General features: G+C 39.7%; 1 protein-coding gene across 6 annotated transcripts in view; it reads left to right on the forward strand.

Annotated features, from left to right (window-relative positions):
• The window catches only part of LOC131109643 (zinc transporter ZIP11-like), a 72,567-nt gene that overhangs the window by 44,385 nt on the left and 8,260 nt on the right, over positions 1-19,922 (forward strand). For 5 of the 6 annotated variants that reach the window (XM_058061854.1, XM_058061855.1, XM_058061858.1 and 2 more), the window contains one exon: positions 11,972-12,107. In XM_058061854.1, the coding sequence (XP_057917837.1) occupies positions 11,972-12,107 (136 nt within the window). The remainder of the gene's footprint in view (positions 1-11,971; positions 12,108-19,922) is intronic. The other variant, XM_058061853.1, reaches the window with a different exon arrangement.

The raw sequence follows: 19,922 nt of genomic DNA on the forward strand, positions 1-19,922 counted from the left end.
GTAAAGTTAACTCCAAAGCACAGGATTTCAACATATCGGACAAAATATGGTTTATTTGCACAATAATGTGTGGCTATTTTGGAAAACACATTGATGCATCACTCGTGTTTTATTACCATACATAACGGTCCCTAGCTTACAAATACAGCAGAAGGCAGTAATAGCACATTTTCTTATCCTATTGTCAAGCTACCGTCAGTAACCATCGAAAAGTGCTTGTTGATGCTCGAGTACAATAGTTGTGCTGTTAGAGCAATACAAAGTAGCGGTAATTCTTGCATGTTTACACAGGAAACAAACATCACAGTGGGTTAGAAATGGAGGGTCACGTTTGATTGTTTAGACCGGGGCTGTCCAAACGTTTTCCACCAAGGGCCGCAAACTGAAAAATGAAAAGAATCATGGATTTTTCCATTTTATAAACCAACCCATGTAGAAATCCAAAAAAGTATTTTTGAACAGTATTTTGCAACATTGCAAAATCCAGTATTTAGTTTATTGTATTTTCTGTATAATCACTTCAGTGTTATCTTTCACCTTACAAGAGCTTACCAACAAATGTCTATTGGTGTCAAATTGGCGGCTTGGATAAATTGCGTCATGGTACACCGTATATCAACTGTTCTGGGGGGGCTTCCTGTCTATCCCGCCAATTGTACCAAATGACCAATGACCAGAGCACAGCAAACGTATGGCATTTTCAGTGTTTGCTGTATCTGGGCTTGTCTTGTATTGGAGTGACCAAATTGAATGTTTAGTCATGGTTACCCAGGGTGAAAGTTAAGGCTGGAAGATGACATCATTATTTTGAACAGTGTGCTTAAGCTTTGCACACTTCTTTCAGCCTTTTCCAAAACAATGGGGAAGAACCGTTGCCACACCAGCGGTTCCATCTATCAGGGTACGATGCTGCCAAATGATCAAGTGAGATAAATGTCGAGATTTCAATACTTGCATTCCTAGCATAATAACGATGACAGATTACACATTACCTGCTATTTCTTTATGTTCAGCATGTAGCTGTACTTAATCGTAACTACTTTTGTATGACATTGGCTGGATAGGCGTGCCTTCTGGCTGCACCGGAAGCAGTCTAGAAGTATTATTGTTTGGAACACTTTTTCTTCTCATGCTTACAGTTGAGCATGAGCTGAATTTAGCAGATTTTGTTTCGTTGCTTTTCTCCTAACTGCTGTCAGAGAGGTCCCATCCAACTAATATGGTTCTCTTCCTTTTCTTATTCTGACAGCTGGAATTTGACAGCTTATTACATCGTTAGCACAAAAAGGACTTTGCTGACTTTATTTCATTATTTTTTTTATAGTACATGACAAAGCAAAACGGATTATTCAGTGCACCATTCCCCCTCAAATAACATAGAACATTGGATAAAAATGGAGTTGTGGTTATAACATCAGAAGAAGCAAATGCTCAACTGGAGAATGCACGCTAACCAAAGCAAAATTGTGGTGTAAATTTTATAAAATGTTATAAAAACAAACACGAGCCGGGGCTAACCAAGGTTTCATTGTACTTTGAATAATTGTAAAGGCAGTGTTGTTAAGAAATAATGTATATAATAGTGTATATTATTCCTCATGTAGTGTTACAACAGGCTACAGGCAAATCGTGTCCCATCTACTGCAGTCACAAAGCTTTGTTTTTTTTTTCCTCAACCTTCACCCTAACAGCCTTTGATTTCAGGCAGTCTTGCACAGGTGCAAAGCATGCATATTTGCATATTTAAATTAGTCAAATGAATACAGACTGTTTCAAATGAATGAAAATGAAGGCTCAATTAAAATGCCTGAAGGCTTCAGTCACAAATGTGCCATTAATTACGCTATATTGAAGGCATTTACTCCCACATGAACATCTACATACTTATGTGCACGCACACACACACACACACACACACATAGCAGCAGCTTGGCAACACATTCTTGTTTCTGTTGATTAATTCCTATGAATTTATCTTGTGGAGATAAATAAAGTATCTATCTATTATTCGCTGCCTTTATTTGGATTTGGATTTCACACTTTGCTCCCTTAATAATAAAAAAAGTTTCATTTAAAAACTACATTTTATGTTCAGGTGTGTTGTCATTGACTGATCAGAATTATTTATGTGACAAACATGCAAAAAAAAAAAAAAAATCAGGAAAGCGGCACTACCTTTTTTTTTTTACACCACTGAGTAATGTAAAGTAACTCATGCATGTAGATTGACTGTGTGTGTGCAGTTTTGTTTTTGTTGTAGTAAGTAGCCTTTTTTGTGCACATTATTAGGGTCACAGTTGGTGCAGGAGCAAATTAATTCAATCAGTGCTCAGTACTTCCTGTTCCACAGCGGGATTGCTCGGATTTAAAGACATGGCTTAGTCACGGACCTTAACCAGCAGAGTGGAGCTTCAATTTTATTGATTTCCACAAGACTTCATTTCGGCTGCAACAATTTGACTGCAAAGCTCAACGTGGCATGTTGGCTGGACAAGTGATCATTTATTGATGTTGCCGATGTTTCAGGTCACCGAGCTGGTGTTTGTGTTTATCAGATTTGCCGTGTAAATACTTCCTTGTACAGATGTTACAAGTATTTCATTCACATTATGTCAATTTTTGTGAGATTCTGCAATTCTAACAGCAATTCCATGTTCATTGGTCAGTTCTACATAGGGTGGAAAAACTGTGTAGGGCAGGGGTCTCAAACTCAATTTACTTGGGGGCCACTGGAGCTAGGGTCTGGGCAAGGCTGGGCCACATCAGGTTTTCCAAAAACAAAAAAAGCATTTGTTAAAAACAGAAAAATATACAAACTTTTTCAGTGCTTTTGTTCCGATTTTCTGCAATAAAAGCTCTGATAAAACATTCCACTGTTCTCAAATATCTTAATTTTTATTTTTCTACACAAAATAAGATGAAAAATAAACAAACAAATCAAGAATAAATAAAATCAATCAATCAGTAATAAATAAATATAATAATAATAATAATAAAACGGCAAATAATAAAAACTTAAGAAACCACATATAGTTGGTGGGTAGACAAATTATTTTTTTCAGATTAAAATTAACAAAGCATTATTAGAGCCCTGTAGACATGACAAATAGTCACATTTATACTTTTTTTATTTGCAACATATTGCGCAACTGTAGGGTCTTGAGACACATGCTAACTCGCAAACTCGAGAACTAGCAACCTAAACGGTAGCCTTCAAGTTATTTCCTTTAAACTTAAATAGCCAAAAACTTACCACTTCCACACGCATAGGGAGGATAACTATTAACAGTTATTTAACCTTTAACATGAACATTAATGAAACGTAATAATTTTTTCTGGGTACATGATACCATACGGCATCCATATCAAACTTGCGCGGGCCGCACTAACATTAAACTTTCATATCAAGGCGGGGGCGTCAAACTAGTGTCCTGCGGGCCACATTTGGCCTACGGGCCGCGTGTTTGAGACCCCTGGTGTAGGGAGTTGAAGCTTCCTGTTGCAAATCGACAGCCTCAAAATCTTCAGGATTTGGAGAGTGCCTGTGAGAGGAGTAGACCAACATCCCCCCCTGAGATACTTTATGTGCAACCGCTGTGACCAACTAGCAGAAACTGACCTCTCTGCTTGCCAACAAGGGGGCTCCATCCAGCCGTGCATACAGTATAAGATGTCAGCCTGTCTACGGTATCATTCTAAGCCCCCAGCCTCACATCCACATCATTACCACTTCAGCTTGATTCCATTTATAAAACATATCCAATCTACAGCTATCACTCTGACCTGCCTGAGTCACCGAGGCTTTAGTGTGGCAGCCGTCAGCCATTATAGACGATTATAGATTAGACTGTCGCTGCAGAGATCTGCCATACAAACTCTGTGGATCTTTTTCACAAACTATATTTAATGGCATCTTGTCAAATCTGTCATTTCTGGTAATCATTCTATTATTTTCAGTTCTTATTCAACTTATGAACTGCTGCTAAAAGCGATGTCGGGTCTAAAGATGCTAAATAAAGCAAGTGCCTATTATTAGTCAATCAACTTAGCAGCTCTTTTCAAAACTTGTGCGCACGTCAATACCCACTGCACTGTCCATATGGGAACCTCGGTATTATGAACGTTTCATTCTGCTTTTGTCGAACGCTGTGCTGAATATAAAACAGCATAATGATGGATGACTGGTGAATGGCTCGGCCAGGTGCGTGGGTCTCTCTCCACAAATGAAGCAAATGAGTTCAGGTATAGAATTCAGTCGAAACAAGGCTGAGTGAATGTCATGTCGATGTGCGGTGAGAGAGAGCCAGCCACTGCGTCAGCGATGACACGCTCCCTCTCATTAAGAGTACCTCTCAGGAGGGTTACTTTTCAGTGATTATGCATTTCTGAATTAAAAATAACAAAAAAAGTGTAAGTAAACATATCAGTTAAAGCATATTAGCAAAAAAAAAGTAATTTTCCTGAATTCCTGGGTTCTCGTCTCGAGGTTTCTTCTTTTGTTTTCTTGTGAAGAACTGCTTCATGCCTTAAGATAACTTCTGTTATGAAGTGGATATCAGAAAATAAAACTTTAGCAGATTTGCTGATTGATAATTAGGCATGAAGGGTCTAACCACTTCAATTCTTTAGAACTTTTTTACAGATGAATGAGAAATTTGATGGCTTTCTACAATTACATTAGTTTGGATTGCATCTTTTTTTTAATTTGAACACAAGACTTGTGCACTGTGGTGTGGGTGTGCAGCAGGCAGGGTGTGTAATCATGTGCGACGTGATTGGCGAGCCAATACTTCGAAAAAAAATCAAACCTCTAATCAGTCTCTCCACTTCAACTATTCCACTTTCCATTTTGTAAAGAAACATTGTTTGATTTGAATGTTTAATGCTTGACCAAGATGCTTTATTTAAAAAAAAAAAAAAACCTCTCCTTATTACTGTTCCATTTGTTCACTTCCTGTATTCCAAGTATGATTTCTTTTTTTACACATACAAAGGTGTAAAGTAAAACAAAAGTGGTGAACATGACTCGTTCTAGACTCTCCATTGGATTTAGTAGTACAATTCGTTTTGGGCCGAATTGTTTCGGATTTTGAAACATTTTTGAAGCGACAAAAAAATCACAGCTGCCTGTTCACGATATATAGATAGATAGATAGATAGATAGATAGATAGATAGATAGATAGATAGACTTAGATTGATAGATAGACTTAGATTGATAGATAGACTTCCTTTATTGTCATTGCACAAAGCACAACAGTGAAATTGCCAACGAAATGTCGTTGCCTGGCTCCCGTATAATAAATAATAATAATAATAATAATGTGGAGAATAAATATATGAACAACAATGTACAGCATAAACAGTAAATTGCACATATAATTTAAATAATTTTTAATAAATAATCATAATTCAAAGTTTTGCATGTGCGTAGGTAGAGGGACTTATTTGGGCTTATATAGGAACAATAACAATGCAGACTTAAATGAAATACTTTGACTTTTCAATGGCATTTACTGTAATTTTCTGATCCATGTGGTACTATTAGGTCTGCTTGCACGAACAATAACCGGTTAAAAACACACGCTGACACAGTGAAAGGCAATATGTATCTCCAGGCTATGATAGATATCAAGCCATTCATGGTCATGTAATTGTGGAGTTGAGAGTTGTGTCATTTTTGGTTGTGCCCGTGTTTCTGAGCAGAAATGCAACACACAAACCTGCACTGGCAACTCTTTGTGTTTTTCTCAGGAGATAATATGATGTGATTATGTAATTTAGCCTCTACATTGGCCGCTTTTCATTTGCACATATTTATTATGTGACTTGCTCAATTTGCAGTCATTTCCTAGATTTATCTTGCCTGGAAACGCTTGGTTCTGGCCCTCCAGAGGACAACACGTCAAGTTGGTTCATAATTTTTCACTATAGTGTACCACACAGAAATAAATACATAATAAATCCCCATCAAGTACAAAGGATGTACAGGATTTGCTTTTAATGCTTAATGTCAGTAATACCTAAACGTGTCTGACTGTGTGTGAGCGGAACCCTGCGGGCTCCTGTCCTCTGCAGGTAGCAGAGACCCTGCGGAGTCCCATGATTCATGCAGCCAGTGGTTTCTCTCCACCTCATTTATTCACAACATGGACACAGAGCTCATGCTCCATACTGAATATCACTTTACAAAAAGCAGCGTGTGTGTGTGTGTGTTTGTGTGTGTGTGTTCTGTCTTTTTCCTACTGCGTTGGCTGCTGTCTGCTATTCTTGAATATTCATTGTTGTCTGAAATGTCACTGTCCAAACTCAGTGGCCCTCTGACAGCGGAAATTCTGCAGTGATCCTCTCTCTCTCTCTCTCTCTCTCTCTCTCTCTCTCGATCGATCAAATGTTAACTGACACTCTTCACAGGGTGATAATATCTTTTTATTTTTGAGTCATTATTTTTCAAGATTGGAATGCTAATACATTATGCATTCATTTTTCAAAACAAGAATTTGTTCCATCTCTGTGTGTGGAGTTTGCATGTTCTCCCCGTGCATGCGTGGGTTTTCTCCGGGTACTCCGGTTTCCTCCCACATTCCAAAAACATGCTAGGTTAATTGGCGACTCCAAATTATCCATAGGTATGAATGTGAGTGTGAATGGTTGTTTGTCTATATGTGCCCTGTGATTGGCTGGCAACCAGTCCAAGGCCCAAAGACAGCTGGGATAGGCTCCAGCACCCCATGTGTCCATCCATCCCCAAATGTTCTGAATTTGATTTAGAACTGGGGAATATGCAAAATGTTCCAAAAGAGTGAGGTTATTCCTCTGAAAGAAAGTTTACCCGCTGCAACATTTCCACATAGCCAACTACCGTTTGACGCCCCTGCACAACCTGAAGCTCCATTGTTGCCCATTGGAAACGGCATGCCAGATCATGCCAGAGCATGCCAGAGCATGCCACATCTCTCGGTCTTGCTAGTAACATTGGTAGCCATTTTCAGAGTAAAAGTTTCTTCCACCTTTCAATGACCCATGTTTGGTGTCAGAAAATTTGTGTTATGCTGCCGTCTTGGTTCGGTCGGCCATATAAAAAAGGATGATGATGACCAGCCAAAGATGTTAAAGCATCGCCACATGTCAATAGGATTATTTTGTATCTCCATGGCACCCCTCAAGTATTGAAATGTAGCAGCCATGTACATGTTTTTACATGATTGGCGGCAGGGTTGGTGTGACACTGTTTTTGTAAGCCAGTGTGTACGTGACTTGAGACGAAGGCACACACTGCCAGATAGAGTGGTCCTATGGGCATGCACGTGGCTTTTTTTTTTTTGCTCACATGTACACAGCCTCGCTAATTTGATGCTCTTGGCACCGCTTTGATGGCTCAGCGTTGTTGGATCAAAGTTGTCCTCAAGGTCGTTTCACTCAGGGAATACTTAGCCTATGCCCCCTATCATTGGCTTGCCTTTTACAAAGCTGAATGTTTTGATAATAAGCATGTGGTGCGTGACAAAGCAAGGTCAGCAAACGCAACATATTTGACTGGAGTGACTATATTCATCACTCTCTTTGTAGTCTTTGTTTCCTCCCACAGTTTAACATCATAAAAAGTTTTGCTTCAGTTTGTAATTATAAGTTAACTTGTTTTTCCACTGCTGCTAATTTACATTTTAATTTGTAATTATGTCCGTAGTGCACCAAGACTCCTATTGGCCCAGATAAGTACCTCCGTAAGATTTTATTTCACTGTGTGTGTGCATGCCTTTTTAAAATTTCCTTTCAATGTGCAGCCTACTTCGCCCAACACTAAGCTCAATGCTGGCCAAAAGATGAATCTGAATGGAATCAAATCTACGGTTTACTGCCTCACTTCCTCATTTTGTCTTAGATTCATCCGATGAGACGCGTGCTAACTCATTCAAGCATGAGGAAGTAACTCACCACATGCTCCTTTGTCTCCAAGATAGTTCAAGGTACCCCGTCAAGCACAGAATTCAATTTTCAGGTTTAATGAGCCTGGTAGTTTTTTAGGAGTAAGGAGGATCTAAGGAGACATGAGAACATGAGAAACTGATCAGATCACATTTGCTCGTGCATGCTTGTGGAAGACGAGTCTCTGCAGCTGTGTATCATTCTTCCTGGTGCATTAAACTGTTCAACTTTAGCTATTCTTTCCGAGACTTATTTGGAAGAATTATATATAATGAGCCAGATCACCAGACCAAGCAATCAGAGCATGTTTGATGTGAAATCAGAACAGAAATGATGGAATCCTTCATTGTATTCGCATGTGGAAATCTATACTAAAATATATACATATATACTAATTTCATGGCGGCACGGTGGTCTAGTGGTTAGCGTGCAGACCTCACTGCTAGGAGACCAGGGTTCAATTCCACCCTCGGCCATCTCTGTGTGGAGTTTGCATGTTCTCCCCGTGCATGCGTGGGTTTTCTCCGGGTACTCCGGTTTCCTCCCACATTCCAAAAACATGCTAGGTTAATTGGCGACTCCAAATTGTCCATAGGTATGAATGTGAGTGTGAATGGTTGTTTGTCTATATGTGTCCTGTGATTGGCTGGCGACCAGTCCAGGGTGTACCCCGCCTCTCGCCAAAAGACAGCTGGGATAGGCTCCAGCACCCCCGCGACCTTCGTGAGGAAAAAGCGGTAGAAAATGAATGAATGAATACTAATTTCATTATATATATATATATACATACATACTAAAATCTACACAAATAATATATACTCTCAATCTTTACTAAAACCAAAGTTAAATTATTATTGGAACTTGAAAATGCTCATGATAAGGGGAATACAGAAATTATTAAATTATGGATTCATCATTTCCTCATACTGCTTCATACTGCGTTTAAACCAAGGAAAACAGAAATTCACACTATTTTTTATTCTACTCATATCAGATATTTGCACGATTCTTCATTCTCAAAGCTTTTGCCATACAGAGTTATATTTTAGTGTAATTATTACCCTTACTTAAAAGCTTGTACCATTGGGCCACACTTTGTAGCGATGTTGTCCACCAGCAAAGAAAATGATGGGGTGAGTTGTAATTTATCAGAGGGGAAATAAAGCAGCATTCGCCATCTTTTTGGATACAAATAGATCCATTCAACCCATTTAATAGATACCCCAGTATGGTGTAGATCACAGTGTCAAGGGCTTCACTGTGAGCTTTCCGTCTCCAATTATGTTGAAGTGTGGATGACAGTAGCCCTTTTTTCGGTCTTGCTGTTGGTTAAATGCATGTCAAAGGGAGAGCTTGCTGTTATAAAAGGTGGCATTATAAATGTAGAATTTATGAAATTGCTATATTGGAAATGGTTTGAAAAGGCCCTTTTCTGTGTCAACATTCACTGGTGTGACCCACCCCTAACCTGGACCTCCACCACATCAAACACCTACGGCACATGCTGGAACAGGTAGCTAAAGATATTATAATATGGAGTGATTGCTTGAGGAATGGACTCAGGGCCGCCCCCGGGCCAAATTGGGGACCGAACGAGAATCTGATTTAGAGACCTTGGAGGTCTTAGTCTTTTTATTCTGCTATGTGCTGTCAATCATTGTGGAAACTAGCGTCTCTTTTTTTTCCTTTTCTGCCTCGGGCTGAGATGGTGCTCACTGCAAAATGGGGTCCCCCGTGGATTGTGGGACCTTACGCACAGTGTGTGTTCTATTATTCTACTAATAGGGAGGGGCAACTCGAAGCACTGTCGAGGTGCACTGTAGATTAATCACACCCAACACTGCTCTGAGTGGGCCTTGTCACTCAAACATTTCTCTGCATGTGTGAGACTTAGCTCTTTGTGTGGGTGAAAGCATGCAGAACATACAGTGGGAACTCTATAGTATAACCTAAGCCATTGATTTTTCCCATAATGCTAATTTATTAACTGGATATCAAGGGTGTCCAAACTTTTTCCATATTTAACAAGGATGCGGAGTCCATCCATCTATCCATTTTGTATGCCGAGAGGCAGGGTAGACCCTGGACTGGTCGCCGGCCAATGGCTGGGCACATATAGAAAACCATTCACTCTCCTACAATGGGTGCAAGTGCAAAGAGATGCCCAAACAGGGATTTTAACCGTCATTTTCCACTCTTTTCAGTTTTTTTTTACCCTGGATGGATTGAGTAAGGACCCTCAAACAATGCACAACCATTGTTTGAGGTTGTGCACAACCATGAGCCAATTCAAGAAACAATACAAGCAGTTGATGTTTGCTAAATACAAGGATGAAGAGTCTTGAACCAGTCATGATTTGCTATATATATATCACTATATTGACACTTACTATGGTGCCCATTATGTCATTGGATGGTCATATCACATATGAGAAAAATAAAATAAAAATAAAAACTTAAACTATATTTGGAAAGCAGGAAGTGAACAAATGTAACAGTTACTGATTGTAAAAGTACCAGATGGAGGGGTAGGATTTAATAAGCTTTGCTTCTTCCTACTCCTTTTCTACATGTGGAACTGGGAACTGATTATGGGATGCACTCAATTGTAACCTTATGCATTTTAAAATGAAATTAAACCATTACCATTGATCTAAATGATCTAAAGCCAATTGAGACCAAATCAGTTCCAGACAGTGGGTGCCCTTTGTTAAACCATCTGTGAAACATTCCCAATTTGGGGGTTTGTGTTTGTGTTTTGAGCATGGTCTTAAACATTAGATCAGCTGATGAATAGCCTATTTCAATTTCGTGGTTGTTTGCAATACATTGCTTATTCAAAATGTTTTTGTCTCACTCCCGTTTTGAAGTTCCACTTACTACCTCCATAAGAGCCAACAGGGCAAAATGTCTCCAGCATACCCCTGTGACCCCAGTGAGGTTAAGCGGCATAGAAACTGGATGGATGGATGCTGCTGTTGTATTTTTTACAATGTGCCATGGGCCACAAAATATCCAAAGATCACAGCAAAGTTCCAATTAAAAGAGGATACAGGAGATACACAGAGTTGACTTTCCCTGAGCAACAGAGCGAGACCACTGCTAGTTTTAATAGCAAGTTTGGACCTGCTGATGAGATTGTGTTATGGGTCACCAGCAAAGGCTAACATAAGTGTGCATCATCACTGAGATATATGGCATGATTAATCCCTTTTCTTATTCTTCATACACACACACATACACACACACACAGTTAAACGAAGCACCCACCTTCCTGTGTCCAGAGAGCCACTTACGTCAAGGGACAATTACCACATGAATAGGATACACGCGTGAGCTCATACAGCAGGGGTTGGTTACCAATTAAAGACATTAATATGCAATATTTGTTGTCCCAGACTGATATCAACAGGGTACTCTCCGATACAACAGCCTCAAGATATTTAAAATAACACCATCTTTTCAAGGACACAATGGTCTTACTAAAATCCATGTTTGCATGTTTGGAAGGACATGCACTCATTATTTCACGCCCGAAAACATGTATGTACTGCCCTTTGTGTGACATGGAAAGCTTTAACATTCATGCAGTATACGCTATGTACGCCCTGCTGCTACTTGCACAAGTCACCATCAGAGAGCCAACACACGAATCAATTACACAGGGACTAATTTGCGGCAGTTATTAAATATTTCAACAACAACTCAATTTTGTCCTGCTGACTTTAATATCCCTGTGCCAATAATGGGCTGTTGTTCTTTTTTGGATTGTACATATAGTACAACAGTACAGTTACATTGGCTTAATGTGTGTAATCATTGTCTGTTTTTGTCTGCCTGTTCTGAAAGACAGGTCTATAGATTGTACAGAAATGATTGAATAGATAATAACTGAACACTGAATAGAAAGCCATTCAGGAGAGCACATGCACCCCCCAGATACCAAGGTCCAATACCAGTGTTCACCATCTTCTTTCCGTTGTGCTGCTAACATCCATTTAAAGGAAAATATAACTTGAATGCCTATGTTTGTGTTTTTCCCCACAGGGTGTATGCGCCGACCCCCACATTGCCTTGGCCCTTGCTTCAGAATCCAAGATGGTCAAGGAGAAAGCAGAGGATCAATTGTATCCATTGTCTGAATCGCAAGCCATCAAGATAGGTAGAGCTGGACCTCACTCAGGCAAGCCATCCTTCATATACCCACAAAAGAATAATACTGCATCATTTTGGAGTAAAAACACACAACTTCTCTGATGGCTTCTTTCCTTCATGTGACCTTTTTCTGATCTTTGTTTTTGTGTGTGTCGCTATCTCTTCCTCTAATATTCTAACCATGCTTATCAACTGTGGGGGTTCATCGTGCAAATGTCCCATACACAATACACACAGGATGCCACATTACGTTATTTTTAGGAAAAGTCAGAAATACATGAAGTATGGGGGATCATTAAAAAAAAAGTCAATTACTGCATAGGAGAAATATTTGAAAATTTGCAAAAATGCATTTTAGATTAGATTAGATTCAACTTTATTGTTATTGCTCATGTCACAAAATGCAGTTAGCATCCAACCAGAAGTACAATTTTAGTAGGAAGTAAATGTAGAAAAATGGACAGATCTACAAACTATAACAGGCTATGACTATAATACAGTGAGGATATGTACAGGGATATAAATGACTATAATATGGCTATTGCACATTATACAGATTATAAACAGTATGCACAGTATGGATGTGACAATATATAATAACAGTAATATGTACAGTATTGCAATGAAGTGACTAGAGTATGGCTATTGCAGATTATATAAATTATAAACAGTATGATCTATGAATGCAACAAGATATAACAGTAATATGTACAATTTCACTCTATTTGTAGGTAAAATGTATATCTAAAACATTTGTATGGTTGGTTACGATGACCACACATCTTCAAAACAGATTTTAGGTAATATGTGTCCTTTTGATGAATTTCTGTATTTGAAATTCTCTATCAAAAGGCCTGTATTGGGTCTTAATTGTTCAGGCAGGGTTTTTTGCAAATAACCACTTGATGTTCGCTCAAGGGTTGCCACCTGCACTACAAAATCAAGCAAACTGCCAACCTGCTGCCGGTTATTACGAGTGTTGATAATTCCGTCTTCCAGTAAACAACATTCAGATCGGAGCAGCAACAGAGGCTGATTAGAGCCCGGGGCCTCACATTGTCCGCAATGATTTACTCCCAAGTGTTACATTTACACTATTTCACACAAGTGAATGTGAAAAGACATTTTGATTGCCGATACCTGTATAGTTATTTCCACAGTCTAACTTTTTATGTGTTCATTTTATTTAGGCAGTTAGTTGCTGATTACGGTCACATCATCAGTAAACACCAGTGAGCCTGTTACAGATGCCCATGCCGTCGCACTGCCTCCACAATGTTTGACTCATAATGTGATATCCTTTGGAACAGGATCCGCTCCTGTCCTGTGCTATAGCTTTCTCTTCCCATCATTCTAATCCAAGTTGGCCTTGCTTGTCTGTCCAAATGAGGTGATTTCAGGATGATTTCAATCTGGGTTTCTTGTTCTTGGTCTTACTAGTGGCTGGTACCTTGTTGTAAAACTTAAAACTTGTAATTAACTTTAACAACCATATGCAAACCCTCTTTATAGTATTATGTTTATTTTTTCCCTGCAGTCATGATTGATTGGTGGTGGGTTTCAACTCGAACTCAATGTTGGAGTCATCTTCTCCTTGATTTAAAAGTTCTCCTGCAACTCAGGTTTTCAGCCATCACAGAAGAATTACCGAACCTCCCAAGGTTTCTAATTGAATAAATGTGTGGTATATGAATATAGATGGTATGTGTTGCCTGACACTGTCATCTTCCCTTAACCTTCTTGTTCTGAATGCTTCAGTTTGTTGCTCATTCCAGTCATACGACTGCAAGTTGATAGATGACTCATTTTAGGAAACTGGATCACACCCAAAAGAATAGCTGTTGTTTTGTAAAGCACCATTGCAAGTAGGAATGCTGACTCACCTGTTTTGAATCAAGTTGTTAATTTAACACAACTTGTCAAATGAATGAGTTAACGTTGGAGTGAAATGCAGGAGGCGGCACGGCGGTCTAGTGGTTAGCGCGCAGACCTCACAGCTAGGAGACCAGGGTTCAATTCCACCCTCGGCCATCTCTGTGTGGGGTTTGCATGTTCTCCCCGTGCATGCGTGGGTTTTCTCCGGGTACTCCGGTTTCCTCCCACATTCCAAAAACATGCTAGGCTAATTAGTGACTTCAAATTGTCCATAGGTATGAATGTGAGTGTGAATGGTTGTTTGTCTATATGTGCCCTGTGATTGGCTCGCCTCTCGCCCGAAGACAGTTGGGATAGGCTCCAGCACCCCCCGCGACCCTCGTGAGGAAAAAGCGGTAGAAAATGACCGTATGCCGGTTGTATGTAGTATGTATATAACACAGAGCACTGCAGTCCCAAGCTTCCAAATGTGAAAACCTCATTATCTGAAATGTGGCCATAGTTTTTAACACGAGAAAACAACATTCTAGCAACATTTATAGGTCAGAAAAGTGGAAGAAACATAATAGGTCATTTTTAACAAGCGGTAAAGACAACACAGTGTCGACATGAGGGCTGTTTTAACAATTACTGTAATAATCGATTAATCGCTCTGACGAGTAAACAAGTGCACAAATAGTGAAATAGCTTCATTCATTCATTTTCTACCGCTTTTCCTCACGAGGGTCGCGAGGGGTGCTGGAGCCTATCCCAGCTGTCTTTGGGCGAGAGGCGGGGTACACCCTGGACTGGTCGCCAGCCAATCACAGGGCACATATAGACAAATAACCATTCACACTCACATTCATACCTATGGACAATTTGGAGTGGCCAATTAACCTAGCATGTTTTTGGAATGTGGGAGGAAACCGGAGTACCCGGAGAAAACCCACGCATGCACGGGGAGAACATGCAAACTCCACACAGAGATGGCCGAGGGTGGAATTGAACCCTGGTCTCCTAGCTGTGAGGTCTGCGTGCTAACCACTAGACCGCCGTGCCGCCCCGAAATAGCTTCAATAAAACAATAAATTGTTTTATTGAAGTAAAAAGGTATTTATATTGTACAAATTCCCTTGTGAGGGAGAAATGTTACTTTTTACTTCCGCATTGTTTATTTACGCCAATTTAAAACATTCCAAATTGTTTTCTACATTTCTACAGCATTTCAGAGCAGCGTCAACGCTTCGGTATTCACAAATAATTGCTTCTAAAATTATATGATTTAGTTTGAGGTGTACAGTTCTCTATAATTAACTGTAGCTATTTGCCATCTGTAGCCCGACATGCTCTAAAAAGATGATTGCTCCCCTGGTTTTGCATATTTTAATGAAATTACATCTGAGTTGAAGCTTAATATTGGTCTCCATCATCAGAAAAACAACATCCCCGAGTAATGATTTCACTTGTTTTACTACCTTATAATGATACTTGGCTTGTGCATAATTTAGATGCCGTATTTGCTCTTATGGTTTAATATCAAAGAGCCGTTCTCAGCTAGGTTTAGTTTCCGCAAACAACCTTGCAGCCGTGAAGTCTACTATTGTTTTTGCCAATTTCCTGCAGTCATGCTTCAAGCCGCGTCATTGTTTTTTAGATGAGACAGAAGAGTAAGAATTGTCTCCTCTTAGGCCTGGAATGACAGAAGGAGGGCAGGTTTGATCAAGGTGAAATAAATAAATGTCTGATGAAAAGTGAGACCGGGGGGGTAAAATCTGAAACACTCATAGAAACCTACCTCAGTTATACGGCTTGTATTATTTATATGACTGTCTCGAGGTTCACCTTTGTCTTCTTTCAGGACAGACACGGATTATCCAAGTGAAAAAAGAACATGATGTAAAGGTTATGAATTCATTGCTGTTTGACTGAATGAAATCAATATTTTATCCCTAAGCTTGGTGGGGAAATTCTTATCTGCAAGCAGAGAGGTCAGAACTTTCCTGGGTCGCTAATCTTGACATACTCGCCAAAGGGTTTGGGGCACATGAAAGTTGCAAGTTTGAAGTTCCGAAGCCCCGCTGTCATTTCTGGGTACATGATACCCTCTGGAGGCGCACAGCTCGGCTGGTTCCAACGCTTCTTACCGGAGCGCCACCAAGTTAGCGCCAGGATAACTTGCTAATTGGGTAAAATTATTACTTTTCATTAATGTTCATGTTAAAGGTTAAATAACTGTTAATACTGTTCATTGGAATCTGAAAAAAATAATTCCTCTACCCACCAACTAGTATATGTAGTTTCTTAAGTTTTTCTCATTTGCTGTTTTATTATTATTTTATTTATTTATTACTAATTGGGGTTGTTTGTCTATATGTGCCCTGTGATTGGCTGGCGACCAGTCCAGGGTGTACCCCGCCTCTCGCCCGAAGACTGCTGGGATAGGCTCCAGCACCCCCCTGCGACCCTCGTGAGGAAAAAGCGGTAGAAAATGAATGAATGAATGAATGAATTACTGATTGATTTATGTTCTTTAGTCTTGATTTGTTTATTTGTTTTTTTTTCATTTTATTTTGTGTAGAAAAGTAAAAATGAAGATATTTGAGAACAGTGGAATGTTTTATCAGAGCTTTTCTTGTGGCAAACCGGAACCAAAGCACTGAAAAAGTGTTATGCAAAAACATTGAAGACAGTTTAGATTTTTATTTTTTCGGTTTTTAATAAATGTGTTTTTCTTGTTTTTTTTTTTTTTTTTTTCAAACCTGATGCGGCCCAGCTTCACCCAGACCCTAGCTCCAGTGGCCCCCAGGTAAATTGAGTTTGATACCCCTGGTTTGGGGGCTATTGTGACGTTTCCGCTCACACTACAGATTTTTGTTTGTTAGAATTAACACCCACCAACTAGTATATGTAGTTTCTTAAATTTTTCTCATTTGCTGTTTTATTATTATTTTATTTATTTATTACTGATAGATTGATTTATTTTGTCTTGATTTTTTTATTTGTTTTTTGATCTTATTTTGTGTAGAAAAGTAAAAATGAAGATATATATACATATATATATATTTATTTTTTATTTTTTATTTTTTTTATTTATTTATTTTTAATAAATGTGTTTTTCTTGGGGTTTTTTTAAACCTGATGCGACCCAGCTTCACCTAGACCCTAGCTCCAGTGGGCCCCAGGTAAATTGAGTTTGAGACCCCAGATTTTTGTTTGTTAGAATTAACGCACCATAGCGTTCCCGGTTACTTTTTAAACAAGATAGCGTTGGTGTGAAAACTGACATTACCGTAAACTCTCTTTACCGTGTTGCCCACAATAGCAGTGTTGGTCTTGGAGACAGTGGTTAAGAGAAGAAATATACCCTTATTATGCCATCGTTTACTTAAGATGTCCAGATGGAGAAAGTAAAGCACAAAAGAGAAAAAAAAAAAAGTTCTTTAGAAGGTATGAGCTCAGAGTGACCGAATGACCCTTTTGCAAACAACATGGCCCAAACCGTCTTGACTTAGATCCCACAGCTTGCATGGATGAAGGCCTTGCAAAGAACTTCTCAATTTATGGATTTTTAATGCCTCCGGACAAATGAATAGTTGCCATTGGCTTTGCGGCTTTGCTCAGGGACAGTTGATCAGAAAGTCCCTTTCTCTAAGACTTGGGCTCATCTCCACCTCCTTTGTCTCTCCTTGTATTTCTCACCGTACTGTTACTGGGGTAGACCCGTTATTTGCTCCTCAATCTGGATTCTTCACCTAACGAAGACATCTTGGACAGTTCTACACCTCTATCACTGTGGGAACAATTTAGAAAAAAATGACCATGCCCCCCGTAGAAAAAACAGGTTCACAAAGCAATGTGTGGATAGGTCTTTGGTTTGGAAGAACCCCTTGTTATATGAATTCCACTCATTCCATGATCTTGTCTATTCCTTTTTTATTTATAGTCAAATCTTGTGTTAGCGCCATCTGACCTCATCTCCTTTCACTCATCTTGACTGGCAGGATCTTTCACAACATGGACGTGACAAGCATCTCGCCAGCTGCTGATAATGTCGCTGATCACTGTCTTGCTCAGCCTGACTAACGACTAACTAATAGTCAATGCAGGTTGTCAAAACAAATCTGGAATTTTTTCTCACCCTTTTCTGTGGACATGATCAATGCTTCATTTAATCAGGTTGTAACCTAAAAGGTCGATACCACTCGTTTATTAGTTTATCATTTGATGCACGCTGGTATCAGCAAAACCGATCCAATACTGATAACTTTGTGTATCGGGGACGTTTAAAAGTAGTGTATTTCAAATTAAAGCATAGTTCATAATGTAAATGATATTAATTGGCACTGTTTTCTTGTCAAATTAATTCATTTGATCCTTAGAATTGTAGTGATTGTCTAGAACAGTGACTTTCCCCTCCCTCTCCTCGCTCTCATTGTGTATTGGAGGCCATGTTTATTCTGCTAAAGGTCCCGTGTGCCTTGGCATGATATCATTGACCTTGTGTGGGTACGCCCTTAGTATGCATCCTGAATCAGGTTGTGTTTCTGGAGAAGCTGTGTCTGCAAGGACGACCAAAATTGACATTTAAAATGTTTATTTATTTATTTTTTCCATTAAAATCAAAATGCCTGTGCGTTTTCCTTCTTCTTCTTCCTTTATTTTCTACCGCTTTTTCCTCACGAGGGCCGCGGGGGTGCTGGAGCCTATCCCAGCTGTCTTTGGGTGAGAGGCGGGGTACACCCCTGGACTGGTGGCCAGCCAATCACAGGGCACATATAGACAAACAACCATTCACACTCACATTCATACCTATGGACAATTTGGAGTCGCCAATTAATCTAGCATGTTTTTGGAATGTGGGAGGAAACCGGAGTACCCGGAGAAAAACCACGCATGCACGGGGAGAACATGCAAACTCCACACAGAGATGGCCGAGGGTGGAATTGAACCCTGTGCGTTTTCCTTTCCATGTAAATGCATAGCAAAAGGACAAGCTAAAGTCGATCATTGTTCATGGTAGTGGTGGGCAAAACTGTTCATTTCAGTGAACAGGATCATTCCGCAGGCTAATTGGTCGTTAGCCTGTGATCTCCCCCCTGTGCACAGAACCGGTCAGTCGTGTCGAGTCAGTCCGTTCAGTCATGTTCACGTTCGTTCCGACTCAATAGCGCAACAACACGTGATGACTAGTGGTATGTCGGTCATGAACAAACGGGTCAAAAGAACTGGTTCTTTTTTGTGAACGGAATGAACAAGGTCACTGATGGTATTGGTCAATCTCTCGTTCTCGATAGGACGGTGAACTGACTCTCCAGCCAATCAAAAAAAAAGCATTTGCAACTGAACGGGTATTTTAGGGCCGGTGACCTCGTTCATTCTGTTCGTTCTGTCGTTCATTCACAAAAAAGAACTAATTCTTTTGACTCGTTCGTTCATGACCGACACGCCACTAGCTCCTTTCCTCGGAGACCAAGTGCCGTTCAGTCAACAGTCACGGAAACGCGGAATATTACTGCAGCGGAGCATTTTTCATGGCGCCTGCAAGGAAGTATCTTATGTAAATCAGCCACACAAATCATTCCGTACGCATACCTCTTTGCAACACACCACCGTTCAATGCGCCGTGATTTTTGCAGTCTCCCTCACGCTGATTATTCTAATTATAATTGTTCTGAAATTACAGCTTAAAAGCAGGCCCGTCTCACGAATATAATAAATAATATTCTGAATAAATATTATTCTGGTTTGGAAGTTATGAAGAACACAATTTATGAGATTTTGTTTCACTGAGTTAGACTTTAGTTTTATAGTTTTATTGTCGTCTGGAGTCGGGATTGCCACCTTTGGTTTCTTATGCCAAATGTTCCATCACATTGTATCTGTATGAAGTTCATGTTGTAAGTAGTATTGTATGTGTGTACTTTGGTAATGGTAATGGTATTATTTCATTTGAACATGCATGAGTGCATCCCATAATCGGTTCACA

The sequence above is a fragment of the Doryrhamphus excisus genome, chromosome 22 (assembly GCF_030265055.1).
Source record: "Doryrhamphus excisus isolate RoL2022-K1 chromosome 22, RoL_Dexc_1.0, whole genome shotgun sequence".
NCBI lineage: Eukaryota > Metazoa > Chordata > Actinopteri > Syngnathiformes > Syngnathidae > Doryrhamphus > Doryrhamphus excisus.